Source organism: Prosopis cineraria, unplaced genomic scaffold (genome assembly GCF_029017545.1).
Source record: "Prosopis cineraria cultivar Desert tree isolate PC_DT_omini unplaced genomic scaffold, ASM2901754v1 PC9, whole genome shotgun sequence".
Classification (NCBI taxonomy): domain Eukaryota; kingdom Viridiplantae; phylum Streptophyta; class Magnoliopsida; order Fabales; family Fabaceae; genus Prosopis; species Prosopis cineraria.
Window position 1 is genome coordinate 29,649,761 of NW_026555340.1, and position 24,745 is coordinate 29,674,505.

At 35.6% G+C, this 24,745-nt stretch overlaps 3 protein-coding genes and 1 long non-coding RNA gene across 6 annotated transcripts; 1 reads left to right on the forward strand and 3 right to left on the reverse strand.

Annotated features, from left to right (window-relative positions):
* Positions 1–1,494, reverse strand: LOC129319330 (uncharacterized). The gene is made up of 3 exons (XR_008595480.1): positions 1,392–1,494; positions 355–543; positions 1–232 (listed from the first exon to the last, which is right to left on the reverse strand). It is a non-coding gene; the product is annotated as an uncharacterized LOC129319330 (long non-coding RNA).
* A 2,854-nt stretch (positions 1,495–4,348) lies between these two features.
* On the forward strand, positions 4,349–6,002 carry LOC129320009 (GDSL esterase/lipase At3g48460). Its single transcript, XM_054965138.1, has 2 exons — positions 4,349–5,069; positions 5,281–6,002. The coding sequence occupies exons 1-2, from the start codon at positions 4,425–4,427 to the stop codon at positions 5,785–5,787; spliced, it is 1,152 nt and encodes a 383-aa protein (XP_054821113.1). The 5' UTR covers positions 4,349–4,424; the 3' UTR covers positions 5,788–6,002.
* Positions 6,003–6,690: 688 nt separating this feature from the next.
* On the reverse strand, positions 6,691–9,136 carry LOC129320010 (E3 ubiquitin-protein ligase AIRP2-like). 2 transcript variants are annotated; one of them, XM_054965140.1, is made up of 5 exons: positions 8,595–9,136; positions 7,631–7,775; positions 7,474–7,540; positions 7,137–7,371; positions 6,691–7,023 (listed from the first exon to the last, which is right to left on the reverse strand). In XM_054965140.1, exons 1-5 carry the CDS (start codon positions 8,684–8,686, stop codon positions 6,972–6,974), a joined length of 591 nt encoding a protein of 196 aa, XP_054821115.1. In that variant the 5' UTR covers positions 8,687–9,136; the 3' UTR covers positions 6,691–6,971. The 2 variants fall into 2 exon arrangements, with proteins under 2 accessions (XP_054821115.1, XP_054821114.1); XM_054965139.1 differs by having other exon boundaries at positions 7,631–7,793; positions 8,595–9,133.
* A 1,743-nt stretch (positions 9,137–10,879) lies between these two features.
* Positions 10,880–21,640, reverse strand: LOC129320008 (uncharacterized). 2 transcript variants are annotated; one of them, XM_054965136.1, is made up of 20 exons: positions 21,412–21,639; positions 19,830–19,916; positions 19,628–19,696; positions 19,398–19,530; positions 19,264–19,310; positions 19,041–19,127; positions 18,386–18,447; positions 15,884–15,926; positions 15,652–15,732; positions 15,422–15,538; positions 14,998–15,103; positions 14,762–14,825; positions 14,483–14,525; positions 14,141–14,386; positions 13,889–14,050; positions 13,376–13,501; positions 12,538–12,675; positions 12,227–12,313; positions 11,465–11,533; positions 10,880–11,324 (listed from the first exon to the last, which is right to left on the reverse strand). In XM_054965136.1, exons 1-20 carry the CDS (start codon positions 21,541–21,543, stop codon positions 11,232–11,234), a joined length of 1,992 nt encoding a protein of 663 aa, XP_054821111.1. In that variant the 5' UTR covers positions 21,544–21,639; the 3' UTR covers positions 10,880–11,231. The 2 variants fall into 2 exon arrangements, with proteins under 2 accessions (XP_054821111.1, XP_054821112.1); XM_054965137.1 differs by lacking the exons at positions 10,880–11,324; positions 11,465–11,533 and adding an exon at positions 11,747–12,129 and having other exon boundaries at positions 21,412–21,640.
* Between the last annotated feature and the right edge of the window lie 3,105 nt (positions 21,641–24,745).

Consider the following 24,745-nt stretch of genomic DNA (forward strand, 5'->3'; position numbering starts at 1 on the left):
TGTATTGTTTCCTTGTTAAATTTGGCATAGAACTTCAATTCACAAGCACAGAGAAGATGAAAAAGTAATCGGAAAAATCAATTTGAAAAAAAAAAAAAAGACCGTAAGCCATACTTCACTCCCCAGATTTGCAAGAGCACGATCCACACAGCATTGCTTGGAAGAAGACTTATACAATCTTTTTGATTATACGTTATGCTCCAAGGCTCTAACCGCAGCAAAACCACTTGCTCTGCAATTTCAGAAATTAAGTGAAGCTCAGAGGGATCTTATCATTTTAAACACCAAACCTAAATCCAAACACTGAGAACTAAAAAGTGAAAAAGAACACTTCGATTGACATTTTAAGCTTACCTTTCGAGGGTAACGAGGATAACTTTCATGCCTGTACGTAGGTTCAGATTTCCTCGGAGTTACCATGTTAGCATAGCCAGTCTTCTTCTCATCTCTAGCCCTCTTAAATATGACTGTATATCCTTCAGCCGAGGCAGGGTTATTCACATCCCACTCGCCGAATTTAGGCAACGGCCCACCTGTATCTTGCTTTTGGAACAAAGACTGGAACAATTAGTGCACGATCTTTATTCGTAAGACATGTTTGCTTTTCATGTGTCACAACTTGATATAATGAAATTAATTTTAAAGGTCCACCTCTATGCATAGTATCATTTTAAGAAATAAAAAACAGCATTTTGCTAAGATTGATTGTTCTTAGCTCCTAAATGACAAGACACAATTGTTTCTGAGCTAGATCAGTGGAATCACCTGACTAAAAGCGTTATGGCCTCAGAACGTTGATACGTACAAAATCACTTGCATGGTTTCCACACACTGCCGGATTAAATCTAAACCTATATTATTGATCGTGTGACGCGTTCTATTTTTCTTCACAATTTATTTGATTTTGAAATCGGCAATAATAAGTCAAATACAAATGACGCCTGAACATGTCATCGTGTGAAAATAACAAATCAGGAATCAATTACATAGTCCAGAATAAAATTGCTACCAGGGAGACTCTCAATGAGCTGGTTGTTCAGTCTTTGATCCTCTAGAATTGGAATGGTAAAGAAGAAACTGGAGGAAATCATTTTCAAGGTTAATATTAACGTGAGATTTGACAAGGCAAGATAAGGCCGGTATTGCTGTCATTATCAGAAAGTCTTGGCCGTTAAGGATCTAAACTCCAATGATGGAAACCATTGAATCTATCAGCAGCAACAGGAAAAGAAATTCAAGAGGAAGAATTTAATGTCCCGATCAGGAATGCCGAAAACCAATGCGAGAATGATTATTTGGCAACACCAAACGGATTCAACAAGCAAACTAGCGTCAAACTTTCATTTCGGAATAAAGGTAAAATCAAATTAGGAAAAAGGAAGCAATGTTACCGAAGCCATGGATGAGCCAGTTTGGATCGTAATAGCTTGCAAATGCTGGGATCGATAGCCACGACGTTTTCGCCCGTGTGAAGGCGAAAGAGGCCCGTGTAGGAACTATGAAGCATGGAGCCCACAAGCAAAATTAGAGTAACCGAATTTGGACCAACCATGGAGCGACACGCGTCGGCTCGAACCGTTTCTGTTTCCCGCTGCAAGGTCCCGATTTCCTGCGTGCGTCATTTTCAGCCTTCAACTCCCTCTGTTTTCGGGCTTCCCAATCTCGTTAGTTTTTTAGTTCATTGTTACATTCAAAACTTATTTTTAGAAACTACTCCAAAGAGAAATATAGTAGAATTAGGTTTTTATTTTATTTCAGTCGTGGAAATGCACCGACAGTGTCTCGTGAAAGCTGGCATAGTAATCCAAGCTTTGAATATGACACTTGTTAGAATGAATCTTGTTAAAATCATCAACGTGTTTAGTGGAGGGAGTGAGTTTTTCATAACGTGATTAATCAAGGTTGAATGTCATTAAAAAATGTGCCCTCCAATTGGATGATACCCTTAAACAATTAAAAAAAATCTCATAAAATTTCTTCAGCACAATTCGTTTATTTTTAAAATTTTCTAATTAAGTAGGCTAGATCCTAGTCAGGTAATATTCTGAATAATAAATTTTATATTTTATATTAATATTAGTATTGATAATTATTAATTAATATAACATCAAAATTATTCTTTTACCAAATAAAAGTTCCCTTTTTGTGAGATAAACATTTTTTAGAGCAATACTCTACAAAATTTCAATGATTAAAAAATCAAACCGAACTTGATGATAGGACCATTGATTGTTTGGATTTCAACTCAATCAACATGAAAAAATAGTTTGAAAGTTGGGCTGCTTTGGACAGTTGGTCAGACCAGGATTTGGATTCATTTTTAAAAACCAGCTACTAAAAAAAATACCATTTTTTATCAATTTTTTAGAAAATAACCAATTTTTTAAATCCCTTAATGTTATGTTGCATCATGTATTTGTTAAGTCATGATAAATTTAAAATATTTAGTTTTGTTTTTAAGTTAAGTAGTAATTTTATATTTATTTCTCATATTTAAATTATTATACACATATATAATTTTTTTAATTTAATTACTATGTTATTAGTTTGACCATTAATCCAACCCGATAGATCATGCAAACTGTAACCCCCTAGCCTTTCTAGTTTAATATCTAATCCGATTTTAAAAATATTGTAAAATTCTAATTGACAATTAATCTCAAAAGTTATGGAGAGAAAAAAACTTATATATTAGTCTTAAATATTTAAGGTATTTATTTTTAATTAAATCAAGACATGTGAATTCTTTATATATGTTATTTATTCTATAACAAAATCTTGTTATTAATATTATTAACGTATTAAAATTCACTTATTTTGATTTGATTAAATAAAATTATATTAAGTATATGAAGTTAAATACATAAATATTGTCTTCAAGAATTGGTACTTTGTTTTGTTCATTAGATGACTGATCTTGAATCATCAACATACATGTATTTATGCACTCTCTCAATTGATTATTATTAAGAAATAATAGTTATATCATTAAAATTATTGAGGGCATTTGATTTATTGGTTAAGAGAGTTGAATTAATTTATATTGGGGGTCTTGACTTCGAGTCCTAGGATATAAATTATGCTAAATAAATATGTCGAAAGTATTCCAAATATTTGTGAGGTCGCCGTTAGTAATAATAATCCCACACAATAGGGTTTGGCTTAGGTTTATGAGAATACCAAGTAATGGAATAAAAAAAGTTATATCATAAAAATTGTTTGGAAAAAAATATATTACTTTTCAATTTTACCTTCATTTACAATTAATAATCATAATAAATTGTGGTTTTAAAATTCAAATGATAATAAATAAATAAATAAGGAATAAAATTAGAAAATATTAATTACTCTAACTTTCTCTTATATTAAAGATATTTTTTTAAGTTTACCTTAAAGATCAGGAGTAATAAAATTTGGATGCAATGAATTACCAGTATTATTTTTCTGCTTATGATATATAAAATTTGGATGCAATGAATTACCAGTATTATTTTTCTGTTTATGATTGTAACTTTGTAAAACAAAAAACGCTTAGAGCAAGTATTATTTTTAATTTTAGTAAATAGTATGTTTCATCTCTTGATTTTATGTATTTAGAAAATTAATGACTTTGCTGATTATAGTTAAATTTAGCAGAAGGAGCTAATATCTAATAATATGGTGAACAATGTTTTCAATAAAAAAATACTTTTGTACAGTAAAAAATGGGTAACATACTCTTATGGTGATTAAATGATCTTTTGAAAACTATAATTCAATTTTCTTCTTAAAAAAAAAAAGAAAAGAAAAGTAGTATCAAGTCCAAATGCCAATGTGTGGGGTTGAGATAGTTGGCCTTCATTAATGGCATTCACAATACAGCAACTAAATATACCTCCCCATTTACTCTCACCACCAAAGCACACTGTCTGCATCCTCATACCTCACCGCATCAGTGAATCGCCTCAAAAAACGGTTGGCGGAGGGCCACACTTATTCAAGGCCTCAACTAATTCATACTATTTCTTCCCTAGCCTATATAAATGCAAGCTGCTTCTTCTTCTTCTTTTTTTTTTGGGCCAAATTTCGGTGATTCCCTAAATCTTTTGAAAACACCTAGCTATTCAAAAGAAAAAAATATTAGACATCTGATATGGAGATTTGTATGTGCTACTACTTAAAAGAAACTCAATTGTTATTAATTTCATCTGCTACAAGGAATTTAATAAATTCCCATAATTCATAACGCTCCCCCTCCAGTCTTCCACCTACTTCACAATACAGGTATTATTAATATTTAACAAATGCTTGTCAAAAATGAATGGTTAGCATATTGTCATCAATGATCTAAAGTGATACATAGCCCTGCTAAAGTTTGGAGAGACTAATCTCAGGAATTAAGAGAACAGTATTTTATATAAAGGCCTCAATAGTTGGAGGTCCCTATGAGGCATTCAGAGATGGCTTCTTCTTTTGCTTCCAGAATCATCCTTATGGCCATCTGCATAATCTTCTCATTTCTGTCAAGTCCTGTAGTTACCGTGGAGGGACAAACACGACCCTTCAAGAAGATTTTCGCCTTCGGTGACTCCTTCACTGACACAGGCAACACCAAGAGTGCTAGCGGACCGAGTGGGTTTGGCCATGTATCAAGCTCTCCATATGGAAGCTCCTTCTTTAACCATTCCACCAATAGATACTCTGATGGTAGGCTTGTGATAGACTTCATGGCTGAAGCACTCTCATTGCCTTACTTGCCTCCTTACCTACACTTCAAAGGCAATGATACTTTTGGAGTAAACTTTGCTGTTGCTGGTTCTACTGCAATAAACCATGAGTTCTTTGTCAGGAACAACCTTACACTCGACGTAACTCCTCAGTCCATCCAAACCCAGGTTCTATGGTTCAACAGATACCTAGATAGCCAAGGATGTAAGGGAGTTGCATCAGAGTGTAAAGCCAATTTTGATGATACTTTGTTTTGGTTTGGTGAGATTGGAGTCAACGATTATGCCTACACTCTTGGATCTTCAGTATCTGCTGATACCATCAGAAAGCTCTCTGTTTACAGCGTCTCCAATGCTTTACAGGTATTGTTTAGCTTGGTTTTGGTAAACCGTAAAAAGTTATCGTACACTTCATGTATACAATATAAAATCCATATATTTGTTAAGAGATTCGACTTTTAATCATGACATCTCAGGCGTCCTGGTATATTGGATCGCGTTAAGCAATCAATTTCCTGTCAAAATGAAGGAATTGTTTTATAAAGTCATCTTCATTCTTCGTTGGGTTTTGCAGGCATTGCTCCAGAGGGGAGCCAAGTACCTTGTCGTGCAGGGTTTGCCACTAACCGGGTGTCTGCCATTGACCATGTATCTGGAACCTGAAGATGACAGAGACGACATTGGATGCGTGAAAAGCGTCAACGAAAAAAGCTACACCCACAACCTTGTACTGCAAGACAAGCTGCAACAATTCAGGAACCAGTACCCTCATGCCATGATAGTGTATGCCGATTACTATAATGCCTACCGAGCTGTGATGGAGAACCCCGCCAAATATGGATTCAAAGAGAGGTTCGCAGTGTGCTGCGGAGCAGGACAAGGACCCTACAACTTCAGTGTTTTCGCCACTTGCGGGACGCCCAATACCACCGTCTGCTCAAGCCCTTCTCAATATGTCAATTGGGATGGTGTTCACTTGACTGAAGCTATGTATAAGGCTGTTACTAGTTTGTTCCTACGAGGAAACTACAGTCAACCCCCATTTAGTTCTTTGTTGGACGCGAAAGAGAGGCAGGGATGAATGGTTTATCCCACGATGATGTTTGTATTTGTTAGTCCTTGTGGAGTTTCAGTGCGATTAGATCTTGAAAGGGAATCGTCCCTGAATTCACTAGATCTTGCACTGGGGCATCGGTCTGGTCTTAGAATAGGAAAGGACAAAACTTCGGTGTACTTTTCGAAGTGTTCGTTATTGAATCCTTTAATAAACATTTAATGAGATCACAATTTTTAACATCTTAGAGCGTCATCAAACCTTTCTGAAAAAAACAATATATAGAGTTGTTTTTCAAAAATTTAGCAATTAAAACAATCTATCTAAAAATTTTAAACACATTGATTGTTTAACTTCAACGAAATGAGCAAAGGTCAGTTAGAAGTAAAAGAAAGGCCCGATCAACTGCTATTGACATACTGGTCAAATTTCAGTTAATTTTGGCAGAACAAGATCAGCAGTGATAAGCAAACCCCACACACAAATTCCATAAACAGTAGGAGAACGTTTAAAGCTAGCACATGAGATGAGACCATAATTAAGAATTAAGAGCCTCATGAAGCTATCAAGACTTGCATTTAGCTTCATTACAGGTCTTTGAAATTGCAAAACATCATATCAAATTTAAAAAATATATAATAAATAAAACGCTTTCATAGCAGTAACTGATTTTTTGGGCAGGCGATAAATTAAACCTCACAACCAACCATCCCAAATGGAACAGAGGAAGTACGTGCCCTAAGTTGGTGCATCATCATCATCTAAACTAGCATCAGAAAAATTTATATTTTGCTTGTTGTAACCTAAGTAGTCTCTAACTTGTATCCACTTTAGTAAAGATTTTCCCTTGCTGCTTTGTGCAGGATTGGGGGATCATGAATATGGAAAAAGAAATGCATTTTGCACTCTGTGCAAGAGAAGCTGCCAATCTGATATCAACAATTTTGCTTTCTGAAGTGCAATCATTGTGTAGTTACAAAGAAGAGATCAAGGAAAACAGAAAAAATATTCTGTACATCGCAGGCAGTTAGTTCTACCTGTGCTTATTCTTCAATTAAAACAAGTACTCATTATACATTAAGAAGAGAGTATCTGGGATATCCTTAGGCAGGTTGTTTATGAAGAGAGAGAGACGAAGCATATCTTCTCTAATGACAGTTTCCACATCAATCATGTCCTTAGCACATGTTAGAACCCACAAATCACCTGACTTAACTCTTGTCAAGCTTCCCCGGCAAAATGGACAAGATTCTGATCTTGTTCCTGTGTATGAAGAGATGAAAGGATAAGTTAAACTTCCAAGAATAGTTCGACGCTTCTATTCTCTTAATAACAGTGACTAATTCTAGTGGAAGGCAAAAAGTGGTCATATCTACCAGTCGTGATAACAATCTATACACATGGAATGGCAGCAGTTTGGCAAAACTACTTTGGTACAATGCTCTAAGCAGATGCCACATTCGTTTTCTCTTTCCATGTCCACATCACAAATATTCCCCTCATCTTCAATACTCCGATTAACAACCATCTGTAAATTTTGACCCTTTTCTTGATTAATATCAGCATTTATTAAATCACCATGAAGGCGCTGAAGAGAAGGCAATATAACACCTGCAGTTATAGAAAGCAAATCCTTGTTAGTTAACCATTGTTGTTCGTAATAGCCTTCTATACAGTGTTATAGTGCACCATGATTAGGAAACATGTATTTACCGTAGAATTCCCTTATGCTTGCTTTCCTTCCATAAGAAGAGAAATTTGGCTTCCCATTTGAATGCACCTAAACAAATAACAGATAAAAAATTTACCAGAATTTGAGTGGAAAAATATAATGGTTCAACACAAACCAGTAATAGAGCAGGACACAGACCTTAAACACAACTATGTGGAAAAGATTCAAATAGCTTGAAAGTAGACAAGAACAGGAGCAATCTATCCATCGAAGTACATACAGGAAGATTGGTGCCAGCTGATTGAAAACTAACTTCATTTGAAGACAAGCCCTGCCCTTGCCCCTGGGAATAGAAGCAGCCCTGCACAGTTTCAAATTCCAGCATCAATATATATCTCCCATGCAACTTCTTGTTAGTTAACCAATGTTGTTCAAAATAGCCTTCTATCCAGTATTGTTATAATGCACTGATTGAGGGAAAAATCAACAAATACATACGCCAACCTGACAAAACTAAAAACGAAATATCAACATTTCTGCTAGAATAAAACAGTCTCTGGGTCTGCAACCCCTTGCCCCCGAGAGAGAGAAGGGGGTGGGAGGGAGGAGCAGCCTTTATCTTCAAAACAGGAATGACGATAGCAATACTGCAAATGACATCTAGGTCATATAGATGTCATACATAGCCTTTTATACATTCTCCTTCTCCAGTTCCAATATTGCAATATATAGCCCAGCTTAAGGTATTAGATAACAGTAAACAAAAGACTTCATTTTCCAACAATGATCCATGTCCGCCAACATATATCACCTAGTCAATTGAGGTCGTACAGTATAACAGTGACAGAGAACCATGCACAATCAAATCATCGTACTTGTCGATTGAAACGAAACGAAAAAGAACATCTTTTTTATACGAAATGGAGGAGTTGACAAAAATCAGAAGAAGAAAGGGATAAACAGAAAACTCAATACTACTATATGGCTAATTCCTGTTTATAGCTTTAAAGAGGTGACCTATCCAACCCAGAAATGGTGGAATTGTATAATAAGCAACACTTGACTGAAGAGCACAGAGGTATGCCTTAGAATATCAATTCTACACCGAACCCGGAACCCCAACTATGATCAAACTAGAAATAAGATTAGAAAGAAAGCTCACAGCATATTGGCGTGTTGAATATCAGATTCAAGTGCCTTGAGGGAATCCTCGAAACGGGGGCTTGCATCAAGTGGCTGGCAGTATTCGAACATTTTGGTTCTACCAGTGAATTACACTCTAATCTTGTAATCAAACAGAAGCCGGAAATGATCACAGCGAGAGAAAGCTAGAGAATAAAATAAGAAAGCCGAATGCACAAAAGACGGCTACAATTTTCGGAAGCTGACCAAGAACAGGTGTAGAATGGAGGGTTAACGACGCCTAGTGACCCAAGGAACAGCATTTATTTTGAAAACTCAACCCCCATCAAACACTCGTTATGATAATCAGAGAGAACAAGTACATTTTTTGAAGTTTGATTCTTTTAACTTTCTAAGCTTGCATAAGCAATCGTTACTGCTTTCATTGCCCAAGTAGTTATTATTAGTTATTTAATGGTAGCGATTAGAGTCATCAATTAGGTGAGATGCGGGTTTAAGTTGAAGAGCTGAGGCTCCGCTCACCTGCTCCCCGCCCCCTTTTCTTTTTTCCCTTCCTCCACGCTTGCTCATATTTTTAGCCCCCATGCTTCTTTCTTGTCCCCTTTCCTATCTGACTCCGTTTTGCAAGACGTTCCTCTGTTTCTTTCATTGTTCTTTTCTTGGTCTCCTAAACCAAGGTTTGGACTTTTCGGCCAATCGCCTCCGCAATTATAACATCTTCCATGATGCTTCCTTTTTTTTTTTTTTTGGACGCCTTGGTTCTTTGTTTTCCTTTTAATTTCCGGCCTTATTTTTTGAGAGAGGAGCCTTTCATTTTTTTTTTCCTTCACTTCTCTCATTCTTATCATTTAAATTATTTTATTAAATAATTTTTTAAATAATAAAATTAATGAATGATGAGAATGGGAAAGTGAAGAGAAATGGAGAGAAAAAAAGTGAAGAAACTCTCTTTCTCCCTACCCTTATGCAACTTGACATATGTAATATGTAAAACAAATATATATATATATATATATATTATTTGCAAAAAAATGTAAAACAAATTATCTGAATCTTTCCCACAAAATTACCATCAAACTAAAATTATCGACTTCATAATTATTTCGTGAGGTTATTTGAACACATGAAACCGCTCAACCATCTTCTAAAGCCCACGCAGATTCGCCACCATAAACAAGTACTGTTATTCATTTTTTTTTAATACAAAGTGCTGTGTTTTTTTTTTTGGGTTCAAATAGAGCATGTATTTTTCCTTTTAAAACTATAAAAACAATTTTTTTTTTTTGCCTACGAAACTAGAAAAAACAATTTATTACCTTTTTCAGTGGACTTTTTAACTAAATGACCTTTGAACTCAGGATATTACTTTTTCTTATCCATTTTATATGACACTTTCAAGTTCCAACATTATTGCCATGACCAATGAAAGAATTAAAATTCTTTAACTTTTATCTTAAATTTTTCAATTTTGCTCTCATTTAAACTCACATGGTGTAAATTTTGAAAAATGAACTAATATCAAATAAAAGCAATATGAAAACAATGTAATAAACATTCCATATGGGCCAAAACTAAACTCGATCGTGATCAGAGCAGGATCATTATAAGGGATGTGTCCAGCCCATCATAAACCAATAGCTTCCTTAAGTTGCGATCTATCAAAAGCCGAAGATAACTGCAAATGAAATAGAGGATAATGTCTGATGCATGGAACCAGGAAGAGGCTTTCCTTTATTTTATTTTATTTTATTTTATTTTGGATAAAATGCGAGGCAACAGCCCTTTCAGGAACAGGCTTTTCTAATAACTTTAAGCAAGATGATCGCGTTAGTTTTGTTATTATTATTATTATTATTATTATTTTGGCAGCCACATTAGTTTTGTCATTGATGTCTATCATATAATAACTGTTGCACGAGTTGCACATTGAGTGAAAGGTAAGCCAGCCATAATTTTGAGATGTCGAACCATTTTACTAAGATCACCACCCCAACCAATGTCAAGAGGCTTCAAGTAATGGCTTCAAGAGCGAAGCAGGACTCACATTTAGTTTTCGCCTTAAAGTTTCATCGAACGTTCTGCATTGCCCTTAGTTTTAATCATCACTTGAAAAATTTAAAACTTAACATGGTATGCTTAAAATATTTTAACAAAAGTATTCCCAAAACTTGAGAAATCACCACATATTTATGCTCGTGTCGTAGCAATTTCATATTTTAATTGCTGGCAGTGACACAGATAATGCACAAATTTTCAATCTAAAACAACACCCGCCCCCACCCCCCCGGCCAAAAAAATCACATCTTTAAGGGTTAATCGCAAGGCCACTGACTTCTCTGCTGTGCAATGTGAGTGCCCCATAAATCTATTTCCAAAAAAGAAGAAACGCAAGGGAATAAGCCCGGGGCGAAACTATTGCACAGTCCATACCCCACACAGCAGAGAGAGCATATTTGGTTTCATGTTATAAACTGGAACCATGAAACCAAACACGCATAGAAGTCAGGTTTCATTGCAAGATCATCGATAAGCTCATACAGTCATAGGCATATGGATGCAGTTCCTAGCACATACTCTGCATCTCATGACATCAAACTATGTCAAAATTGCATATTAAATTACAACCTTGATTACAACGGATTTTCGTGCCAAAAAATTAGTTCCTAGTTTTCTTCTTGCCTCTTTTCTTTAAACTAATTTCAGGCCCTTCGTTCTCTTCAGCTTTCTGCTCAGCTTCTAATAGGGCCAGCTGTAGTATCCGGAGAAAAAACTTAAATGAATAGGTGAAAGACAATGGCAATGATGTCAAACAACAAAAGAAGTGGCTTTTAGGTGTAAATTTGAATCCTAGGCAGAACAGAAGGGCCCATAATCGGCAAACAAGCTTACCTCATCAAGTATAGGCTTTAGTTCCCTGAAACGAACTTCAGCAAGATCAAACCCATCCTTGCGGAGTTCCTATGACCCAAGGCCAGAATTTCACCACAAAGGTGAAGGCGTTCATCAGTGGTTAACATCATGTTAATATGTTTTTGCTCAAACAAGAAACCCGTTATGTAACTTAAATGCATGATCGATAGGATCATATTATCTTGAGGGTGAACATGCAACAGACGAAGGCAAGGGGTGCGTGCTCCGTCAAATGTAAATGAATTGCATGATGCCAAGTACTTAAACTAACTCTAGAACATTCATTTAAAATTTGAACCCGAACCCCAAACAACACAGGGAGAGAGGTGTTATTCAGCAATTTTGCCAGGCACCATAAATGATAGGAAAGTTGAACTATGATTCAGTGACAAAGATTTAACATGTTGAACATAGAATGCATCCAGCCCAAAAAATGAAGAAATAATTTATTTAGAAACATCATAACAAATAATTTGCAAGAAAATTAGGATAAATTAAAGATTTTTTAACATTGACAAGAACAAGGGCCCAAGCCAATAGGTTAAGGAGAACTTCAAATCAACTGAATCCCTATTTTCCTCCTGAAGGTGGTACTTCAGTTCTCAAGCAGATGCAAAATTTGACAGAACCAACGTCTAGAAATTCTAGACAAAAGATAATTCATGTTAGGGAAAACTAGTCAAACTTTTACAGATAAATGCAATGGACCAAAAAAATGACCCAGACAGGTAATGAACACACCTTTCCAGTGTGTTGAGTATGCTCATGAGCAGCCATTTGCCAATACAAATTTGTGCGTCTATAGAAATCCCTCAAGGATTCTCCTGGCTTTACGTCAAATATGCAACAAATAATCAGTTAAAAAGCATGGTAAAACAAAGACATGATTGGAAACCAACAGATATTTCATTTTTTTTCTACAGGCAAAAAGACAACCGAACACACAATCAGCGAAGGTAGAAGAGCTCACATGAAGAAAAATCTATGAAATTCATAGGTTAATACATTCACTATCTTCAATCTATAATCATAGGCATTAGCTATTGATGTACCATTGGTGTTCTTTGCGAATCTGACAAGCCAAGGCTTGCTCTGATCTGCTCTATTCGTGACCTTCTTTCTTTTCTCCGCAGATTTTTCACCCCACCTTTAATCAAAGCAACAGCATCTCCCACTTTAGCTGATTCATTCTGAAATAATACCCAAAAAGTAAGGTCAAATTAATTCATTGGGAAGCTTCATGCTGTAAAGGACATACTGACAGAGACTTCATCTATATAAATATATACTTGAAAATTATTGTGGTATGGCAATTTGAGTTACATGAAAAACAAAAAACCTAAGAAATGCTTTAAATAATATGTTCGAATTCACTGTTTCCAAAGCAGACTTTTTGTTAATATTAAAAGGTAAGAAAATAAACAGATTACAAAGTACAGATGCGGGGCTTAGTGACCCCAATACAATCTTCCCATATGAGCTTGGATAGAGAAGCAGGTGGTTCTTCTAACACTTGTTGACCCAGCTGCTGATCAATGCAAACCCAGCAAGAGCAGCTTCCAACGTAAGCTTTTGTTCAAAAGAATGTTTCAAGTTGTAAAAAATGCAAAATCAATATTGTGGAAAGAGCCAACAACTCAAACCAGCTGAAGCAACAAAGGGAAAAAGAAGAGGCAAGATTCCATAGGGTTATAACTCAATCTTGCTAAAGGATAGGTCAATCTTAAATATAACGGACATGTGGGCTGCAAAAGACATAACATTTAAAACCACTGAATAACAAACATATCTGCTGTTTCTCTTCCCACCCCAAACCCTCAATAGATTTAAGGTGTGAACCATGAAGTTAGATTTCTTTTTCCAGTTTGATTTTCGAAGAATGAGTACCACCTCCTCCTTGTCCTCATCATCATCACTTAGGGTATCGCCATCAGATTCATCTTCACCGTCTTCTTCATCATCTTCATCATCTTCATTATCATCATCTGAAACCTCCATCCATTCAGATTCTGATGACTGGGTTAAAGAAAATCTGAGTCAGGTTGTTACAAATAAAGCAATGCAATTTTATATGAAACTAAATTCACTAATTTACACAATATCTTATAGCAGACAAGCCATTTTAATAGGTCTAATTTCTGACAAAAATGTTACTAGAAAATTTTCCTGATGATATTCAATGAGACAACTGAGGTCTCCTGCAACTTTAAGAATGACAAGCAACAAAATAGTGGTTATTGGTTACTGCCTTTTCTAATAACTGGTTTTTGGCATATTTCTAGTCTGCCTTTTCCCTTTTGCCTTTTCTAGCTTTGTTTACTGGTGATAAAATTATTTCTTTGAATTTACAGTACTTTGTCTATGCATGATTTTGTAAAATTTAGTTCAGAAAAGGTGACAAACCGGTTTAATGCACTTCCACTCATCAAGTTTGCTAAGATTCAGAGTATACAAGTCATCAAGAGTGATTTCTCGATCCTTAATCTCCATAGTCCCACCATATACGTATAATGTATCTCTCCCAACAACCATGCAGGAATTAATACGTCCACAAGGCTTCACGACCTAGAAAATTTGCATAAAATTTATCAATCAACATCAATAACAGTGCAAAAAGAAAGCAGTGAAATAAAATTGTTCGCCCACAATGAGAACCTCAGGCAAAGAACTTTGAATGTCCAAGTTAACACCAGATTCCTGCAGGTTTCTTGCAGATTCAACTGTTGCACTATCAACAATACTCATATTTGATTTAATATTCTGGGATACATTATCAATGTTGACTCCCGCATTGCTTGCTTCTTCTTGGCATTCCGAACCCTCATTTTCTTCTCTTGCTTCCAATTGTGGATTGGTTTTGTCATCAACACCATCTATAGACTTCCGTTCATTCTTTTTTAACTGCAAAACCCATTTTACATCAAAACCTCTAAAAGTTGGCTTTTAAAATGTAGAGTTTTTTTATGAGAGAACATGAGTGGAATGTTTTTAATCTACCTTATCTTTCGTTGACTTCTCCTTTCTTAACTCCAGTGGATACCTAAACACAAATAAAATCAATGACAAGCTCAAGAAGAGAGGATCAAATATGATATCACATTTCAACTCTAGCCAATATATGGAACAAAATAATCATGCAAAAGTAATAAAAAATAAAGAACACGTTGTGATAAAAGATAAAAGAAATCTGCAAAGCAAATGAGAGAAATTAATCTCATAAGGGCAAAAAACAACTTCAGAAAATATATACTAATATAATATTAGGACAGGACTCACCAGCGATTGTTATCTAATTGAAAGCCATAAAGCTCATTTAAGAACAGGCTCATCATTTTATCACCTGAAAAATATAAATGAAATCAGGAAACTATCCTCATAGCAAGCATAGACATATGACATTGGCCCCTTCAAAATAAAGTACATAAAATTAAGTTCATTGTTACACCTGTTACTAATTGCTCGCAACAATTAACAAAATGATGGAAATGGCAAATGCCCTAAGAAAACCTAACCTTCAACTTCCATATCCACAACACCTCCAAAGAGCACAGCCCTCCTCTTATGGACACACATGGAAAACCCAGCACGAGGCCCTGGAGGCATTCCACTTTTCTTGACCTATGAAGAAGGAAGAGAAGGAATGATGAAATAAATCAGTTGGGTGAAAATAAATTAAAATACCTTACGCATGTTTGCACTTCCACATGCACAAGCACACAAAAGAAATAACAATCAAGACAAATGAATAAGATCTAAACAAGCAATTCCATCGTTGGTCATTTAAAAAGAGAAGGTGCAGCAAGTCAACTATGTCACCAGAAGAAATTGTGTTCATTTCTTGGAGTGCAGGGTCTTACCGTGCACAAATTAGAAGCTTAAACTAGCCTAAGTTGAGGAAAATAAAAAATTAATGAATATTGGACTCCAACCTATCACCTTATTCCATTCCCAAGTCTTAGGATCAAGGGACCACATGTCTGAATGAACAATGCCTTTTTCGGAGATACTCTTATCAGATGAAACTTCTTTTGAATAGCCCCCGTACAAAAAAATCTACAATGTCAAATGGATAATGTGTCACGCTAATAAACACAAGCATGTCTAAAAGGAATCAAGTAATGTAAAATACAATAGCTCCAAAAAAGTGACAGTGATAATTTACTTGCCTCATCTTGGTAAGCAAATAATTGAAAACCACTCCGCCCACTTGGCCACATTGCACCAGGCTTAGGTTTTATTTCTTGCCACTACAGCACAAAATCAGGTTGGTATTAACTATAGTAAGGCATAGGAATTTATTGCATTGTACAGCATGTCATTCTGAAGTCAAACTCAGACAGAAATATTGATAGCATATTAGAGGATTGATTGCACAGTAAGCCAAAATTCAAATGTTACCTTAAATTGATCGAGGTCAAATACAAATAGATCATTGTAGTACCTGCATAGTCAGTTAATAGGTCCGTTAATCTTCAGCTGGCAGAGATAATGTAGTCTAGGTGTATCTCTGAAGATCTTAATTCAAGTCCTACATGCAAAGTCAAAGAACTAAAGAACACCAAGGAACAGACAAAGAACCTAAAATTTCAATGTTTGATGTGATGTAAAATGGGAAGGGAGAGGGGGAAGAGAGATAAAGAGAAAGGAGGAGGGGAGAAAAAGAAGGAGGGGAGAAGCCAAAACTCTCAAAAACTCTTATTCAATAATACCCAAAATTAAATGCAAATGAAAAACCTAACTCTATTTATGGAGCTTTAAAAATAATAAAATAATAATAATTCAAATTCAAATTCAAATCCCAAATCCCAAATCTAAATTTAATCTTAAAAATACCGATATATAAGATAACAATAAAATAAATAATAAATCCTGATTCTAATGGAAAAAATCCTTATTCAAATATCTCTAATGGATAATTCTAATATCTTAAATAAATCTTAAGTATCTTAATTAATCATTATCCCATATTCCATCATTTCTCCACCGCTTGAAGAACTCGTCAAGGCACAAATTAGTCGGGGAGGGACAAGTAGGATAATATCTTAGCCAGGGTTGCGCCGATCTAGAAATCCTTTCCAACAGGTGAGGTAGCGACGGAGTAAGTCATATGGAAGATGAACTTGATTATAAGGAAATTCTGGGAACCCTTTCCAGTAGACAAGATATTGTTGAAGCTTCCCGTTAAATGCCAGGACATTCTTGGTAGGCACAACTTGTCGATGAGGTGAATTTGTAGCAAGGCAAGATTGTTTCTGGTTGATCATAACTTGGGAAGGTGCCATTTGTATAGGAAGTAGAGGAGCCTTTAGTGAAGTTTTTAATATAGCCTATAATGATAAAGATGCTAGAATGGACAGACCACTCTCATGATTAGGCTCCACAAGGGTTACTATAGATTCCTTTAAATTTAAGGTAAGAGTTTCAACATCTTCCTTCTTGATTGCTTGTTTATGCTGATTTAGCAATTCCAAATTTTTTTGGAAACTCTTCTTTATTTTTTTCAATCCAACATGCAACTTCTTGAATTTGATGTCTTAATTCACTGTTGAATTCAGCAATGCAGCATTTGACCTTAATTATTCACCTTTTAAATTTAGCATCAAAACTTTCATCCTCAGCAATTTGTCATGCATATTCAACCATGCGACATGTTTCATAGCCACACCATTGGTCATATGCATACTAGTATTGTCATCGTTCTTCAATTATTTTCCTCTAGTAGCCTTTGTTCTATTGTGGGTGCCCAACACGTCGAGGTAGAGTGCGGTGATAATTTTGGCACTCCCTGAATGGGCATTCATGATAATATCACATATAAAATCATGAATATATGGATTGAAAATTTCTCCTCAAATATGATGATTTGTGGCTTTAGGAAAGGTTTGGGTTATTTTATGAATCTCAACCAGAAAAGTAACACAAGGAAGGGAGGTGAAACTAGGCTTTAGTACCAAATTGATATAAAACGGGAAAGGAGAGAGGGAAGAGAGATAAAGAGAGAGGAGGAGGGGGAAAGAAGGAGGGAAAAGGCCAAAACTGTCGAAAACTCTTTGATGAAATATGAGAATTAATATATTTCGAAGAAATCTCTTATAGGAAGAAATCTAGGCTAGTATATTATCATTATTGTATTTTCTTTAGCTTGTAAGAAACCTACCTAGTTTGTAGCTTCTTTTAGTGCTATTTTAATATTTTGTTAGAAGGAAAATCTGAACGTTAGCTTTATATAGACAAGTGATAAGGTTTCCTTAATAGGTAGGAAAGTTTAGTTTAAATAAAGTAGGCTTTGTTCTTGTAAGACACCTTTGATGAATGAATTACCGTGATTGAATTTTAGAAGCTCCCCCCCTCTCTCTGTGTCTATCTCCCTCCATTGCTCCCCTACTATTTTGTTCTTCATTTTCTTCATTTCTCCCTCCTTATTTCTGATTTCTCTCTACTCTTTCCCTCTATCCAGCACCGTGCAAGTGTGTGTGTGTGTTACATCACTCTTATTCAATAATACTCAAAAACTGAATACAAACAAAAAACCTAGCTCTATTTATAGAGCTCTAAAAATAATAATAATTTAAATCCAAATCTCAAATCCTAAATCTAAATCTAATTTTAAAAATACTGATATCTAAGATAACAATAAAATAAATAATAAATCCTAATTCTAATGGATAAAATCCTTATTCAAATATTCCTACTAAATAATCCTAATATCTTAAACAAATCCTAATTATCTTAATTAGGATTTTGTAATTATCAGCCATTATTTCCTTGTATTTACATCTAGATGATGTGTAAGTCAAAAAGCACCAACAACATTTCCCATATTCCTTTTGGAAGAGCGTTGTGTGATAGAAGCCACCACGTTCAAAATAAATAAATAAATAAATAAAGGGCATTGACAACCTCACTTCTCTAAGAGTGTCATAGAAGCCGCCAAAAACAATAACCTTGTGCTTGTACAATACCTGTAAAAGAACAAAATTCTTTGAATAGAAATGCATATGATGAAGACAGATAACAAGACGAATACAGCCATTCATAAATGGCATAGCCCACCCAGAGGGGAAGACTCACATTCAGATATAAAATTTCTACAACAGAGATGATATTGGAATTATAAACCAGAAAACATATATATTTCTAAACTGACAAAGAGAAATATGTATAAATGACGTGTGATAAATAATCACACACAAGTTTGTGGGTGCGCATACATTATGTACTTTCTGTGAGAAAGCATATATTCACAGAAGATAGACGCAGCATATGCTTTGTCAGGTTACTGGTACACAGCACAGTATCATTTGAATATTTAAGACATATTTACAGGGCATGAGGAAATCAACTGAAGAACATTTCTATATACAGTTACATCACAGCACAGCAGCACGATATAAGGTGAGTCAAAGGAAAAAAAAAATGTAACCAAAAGAAGAGGATCATGTCCCAAATTAAGCAAACCAAATTTTTGTTTGGTTCATGATTTCTAAATCTGTCATTTTCACAAGTAACTAGCATTGATTGATACATTGATCATTTCAAAGTAAAATGAGCCTACCATTCGATGTCCAGAGCGTGGACTTGGGCAACCTTTCAAATTAAGTTGTTCCCATTGATTTGTTTTCAAGTCCAACATCCAAAAGTCCTACACAAATAAACATTCAAAAGAAGCATCTAAAGATTGTAAGCAGTACTTTCAGTAATCTCTTTCTATATAGTCACAACCGCTAAATCGAACCGCATTTATTGACATCAAGGAAGTAAGATTAAGCAAGTCCTACCTTGTAATGATGAAATCGTTCTTGGTTTGGAGATGTGAATTCACCGCCTGAAGAATGAATAAAATGAAGTGACATATACTATGGGGAAAAAGGAGTCTGCAATGCAGACATTCACTAACTAGGTGAAAGCTTACCAAAAATATAAAGATAATTCTTCCATGCAACTGCCTGATGAGCACTGCGAGGGGGAGGACTATTAGGACTTGAAATTAGTTTCCATTCCAGCTTCTCCACATCATATCGGTAAAGATCACCATAGACAAAGGTCTGAATAAATCACATGGTATTCATCAAAATATAAACAGAACTACTTACACCAGAATGCTTCAATATAGCATTATCTTGACTATCATTAAAATCTGACCTTGTTACCGTTGTAAAACTCGCCACCATAAAGAATCAACTCTGTCTCTTTCAAGGGATTAACTGTGAGCTGTGTAAGTGGGCAAAAGAGACATTGATAAAACCTTATATTCTCACTAAATTTTTATTAGCAAGATAGATGAGATTGTGAACTTAAATTGAACATGTTTGTAATTAATGATAAACCAGGACTAAAGCATTACCGTACAGTTGGATCGAGGAGAAGGTGCAGGAACATTGTCTTCAATCTGAACTTCCTTCTTTTTGGCTTCTTCCTTCTGTATATTTAACTGTAAACAAACACATTTAATCATGTAAAAATTTTTATAGAAAAGAATCACTGTGACGAGCACAAGCTCAAAGAGCGAGCCTATCCCCAAAAACTAGCTTGATAGGAGTACCCCCCAAACCAATAATTCCAACAGCTGTTGCTCAATGGCACTTCACTCAATTGGGGCTGGTCAAAACCCTCCATGAGCAGCCTTTTCCGAGACCACAAGCCCACAGAAAGTGGTTCTACCGCCCAATAGACTAGTCTGTTAGGTAGAAGAGCCCCTTAAACTTATAAACCCCATGCCACTTGTGAGGCTCTCTAATATGAGACTCATGATAGTGCCACCCCATCAAGAGCCTACGTCCACAGCAGCTTCACTTCACGACACTTCACTCGGCCTTCTGCGAGTCAAACCCTCTGTAGGTAGCCCTTTTCATGACATTGGACTCTCAATGAAAACACTAATATGACAAGCACAAGCCCAAAGAGAAAGTCCATCTTAAAAGACTAGCCTAGTAGGAGTGCCCCCCAAACCTATAATTCCGGCAGCTCTCACTCCACAACACTTCACTCAACTGCAGCCAATTTGAACCCTCCGTACAAGGCCTTTATTGAGACAACAAACCTAAAGAGAGTATTACCACCACCCACCCAACTAGTTGTTAGGTGGGAGAGCCCCTTGAACTTATAAACCCCACACCACTTGTGAGGCTCCTCGATGTAGGACTCATAACAATCACATAACGGAGTTGTTCCACAATAAACTACATCACAGATCAATCTAACCGTAACACTCATTTTCCAAAAAAATCAAGCACCGTCAACTGTCATGATGCTTTTGGAGCATGATTTCAGCTTTAGACAAAACAGAAACTGATGATAAATCAACCAAAAGGGGGGATGCAACCCTAGTTTACAGCAAGTGCTAGATAGGAATGAAACCAAACGTTAAAACTTCAGATAAAAGATCACAAGGAAAAGAAAGAATGAGAGATTGTTCCTGAATTAAAATTGAAAAGGTGACAGGAATTTAGAATTTAGGAATTAAAAAGTTAAAGGGCCATAACAGAAACAAATTAATCAAACCAGAGCCCTTAGAAAGGGCGGAGATCCCAACCGCCCAAACTTAGTACTATACAAACCAGGCAACATTTCTGCCGCCATTCTGGGCATCACACAGTAGAACCCAATGAAGCAAAAGGTCGTTTACAAAACTGGGAGGCGGCAAAGATCAATTTTTTCTAGTTACATGCGTGGAAAAAGTACGCGAGGAACTTCTTTCTCCCTCGCATGGATTAATTTCCAGATGAGAAAACCAATGTGGTAAAAATATGAACATAGCCGCAATCGAGGTCCAGCATGTACAAAATATTTCACAGTAAACTGAATAGTAATCATGGACGACGCATCGCATGGGACTTCTATGGGATGTCATTGCACGGAGTTTTCATCATCTTGAACAAGCTCAGCATTTTCTACAGTGATGACAGTATGAAGAAATAAAGGATTACCAATATGGCATCGATATCGTCCTCCGGGGAAAGCTTCTTGGTCTCCCTGCGAGCTCTCTTCTCCTCTGCTTTCGCAGTTTTTCTCTCTGTTTTCTCCTTGCCTTTCCCTGGCTTCTTCGTCTTCTTCCCCATTTTTTTTTTTTTTGGCCCTCGCTAGCGCGGCAGCGCTCCCCAGTCCCCCGGTACCTTGGTTGTTGGACTTCAGGAAGGGCACATTTGAAACAAAAAGCATGCGCCATGTTCTAAACTCAGAGACCTATCATATCATAATTGTGTTTTTTTAGAGACATTATTTAAATTAGATACTTTATCTATTGTGGCGCCTATATCTTGATCTCTTAAAAAAAAAATGATCAATAAATATAAGAGTTACCATTAAAATTTAAAAAGATAATTTTAAAAAATTTTTAAAAAATAAAATGATCTCTAATAATCAGAATAGGATTCGGGAGACGGTTGTGCATGGAGAAGGTATTAAACACCTCACAACACCCGTTCATAAAAATGGTTACTCTAAGTTGATCGTGTAAATTAATTAACATTTTAATAATATCTTAGCTATCCTTGATTGCACATGAAAACAAATAAAAGAAAATAAATTATTTATTTACATGAAAGGACTTGACCTAGGATCAAAACCTAAAACCTACGTACCCTATAATGAGGATCAAAATCTACATAGTTCGAAATATTATTATTTAGGTTTTCTTTTAATTTTTATTAATTTATTTTATGAAGAGAAGATTATTTTGTTATATAATTATATTTATTTTCAAATAAAAAATGACATAAGGATGTTCCTTCGGATAAAAGAAAAATAGCCAGTATTGAAACTTGCGGTGATCTAGTATCGCTTAAGTTCACTGGTGGACATTCTAAGTGCACACAGTGATTTAATATCGTTCATGGCAAATCCTTAAAGGAACTTTCAAAGTGAATAAATTAATTTTAAAACTTTAAATATAAAATTAGATACTTGCGATGATTTAGTGTCATTCATAGTATCTCATTTAATACTTTTAGAAATCCACAATGATTTAATATCACTCATGAGATAACCTAAAATATGCTAAAGTTTTTATTATTTTATTATTTTATTAATAATGCATAAGAGAGGGAAATTTAACAAATATTGGAACCTATGGTGATTTAGTATTACTCGCAATCCACTAGTCGATGCTTCTAGGTGTACACGGTAATTTAGTATTACTCATGACAAATCGTAAAGAATCTTCAAAGTGAATTTTTTTCATAGAATAATTTAATTTTAAAATTTTAAATATAAAATTTAATACATATGATGACTTAGTGTCATTCATGATATCTTATTTAAAGTTTTTAAGTATTCATGATAATTTAGTATCATTCATGAGACACCATAAAAATGTAAATAATATTATTATTATTACTATTGTTTTACTTATGATAACTTAATGTCATTCATGATATCTCATTTAAAGTTTTTAAATATCCACAATAACTTACTATCACCCATGACATAACCTAAAACGTGTCTATAAATTTTACTATTTTTCAAACTAATATACAAAGAGAATTTTTTTTAACTAATAATTATAGTGATTTAATATCACTCAAGCATATCAATCAATTGAAATTCAAAATCATTAGGAAATGTGAAAAACCAAAATCCCATGGCCAAGTAACATTAACAACGTTGATTGAGATCATCCACCAATCACACACCTTTTGGGACAAACATCATGTTATGCATAAAGGAAAAAAAATTAATGTAAATACATCCACAACAAATAAATAAATAAATGAGGGTGCAGACAAGGAAGCACGATTTTGGATTGATATCCCTGATATAATAATCCAACTATTGTAAGGATGATTTCTGAAGATGGGATCACAAATTCTCGAATATATTCTTGTGATATTGCACAAGATGGAGAAAAAAAAACAAGAAAGAGGATTACAATAGATAGATTGCATACAAATGATTTAAATCCCCTTCTTAATCACTTAATCAGACTTAAGCATTGTAAGAGTAAAAAAAAGAATAGGAGAAAAGTCTTCTACCTTTGCACCTTCAAAATATCGTTTTCACCTGACTTTCTATCCTTTTAAAATTTTTTTGTGATTTGTCGCCTCCTCTCCCTACCTTTTTATAAATACTAACGAGGGTTCTTTTATTTAATAATAGGATAAAAAAAGGTAATTTTTATTTTGAATCTTTTTTATTATTTGAGATTTCAAATTTTTCTTAATTAATTAAAAACAAATCCTATTCAAGGCATAATTTCCTAAAATTAGATTTCAAATATTTTAAATTTTCATTTTAAAAAAAGTCAACTTTAATGAGATCACAATTAAGGGAATTTTGAGGTGAAAAATATTATTGTTATTATTATCACAAAAGCTCTTCCTTTTTTTGTAACAGTACGGAGCCACCCCTTGGGCCTCGACTCGGTACTGGACTCTGGCCCATCACTGGACCAAAGCCGACTTTCCACAGGTGGTACTGTGGTTATTCCTCACCACTGCCTCTCCAGGGTCTTTTGGAACCTCCCCAGACTCGAACCTCCAACCTCTACCACCTTAACGAAGTTGAGGCGAAGTCTGGTACCATTGAGTCTCAATGGTACCAGACTTCGCCTCAACTTCGTTAAGGTGGTAGAGGTTGGAGGTTCGAGTCTGGGGAGGTTCCAAAAGACCCTGGAGAGGCAGTGGTGAGGAATAACCACAGTACCACCTGTGGGAAAGTCGGCTTTGGTCCAGTGATGGGCCAGAGTCCAGTACCGAGTCGAGGCCCAAGGGGTGGCTCCGTACTGTTACATAAAAGGCGCCTTTTATGTAACAGCCCTCCTGGGTCACCATTGCCTCTCCAGGGTCTTTTCCCAGGCGCTGGACAACACACATGTCACCACATGATTGCCGGCTTTCCCACTGGTGGTACAGTGGTTATTCCTCACCCCACCCTCGCGGGGGTCTTTTGGAACCTCCCCAGACTCGAACCTCCAACCTCTACCACCTTAACGAAGTTGAGGCGAAGTCTGGTACCATTGAGTGACTCAATGGTACCAGACTTCGCCTCAACTTCGTTAAGGTGGTAGAGGTTGGAGGTTCGAGTCTGGGGAGGTTCCAAAAGACCCCCGCGAGGGTGGGGTGAGGAATAACCACTGTACCACCAGTGGGAAAGCCGGCAATCATGTGGTGACATGTGTGTTGTCCAGCGCCTGGGAAAAGACCCTGGAGAGGCAGTGGTGACCCAGGAGGGCTGTTACATTTTTCATTCCTCTATTTTATTTATCATGTTTTTATTAATTTATAATTTACACTTGAAAACTTGAGCAAAATACAATGTTTACAT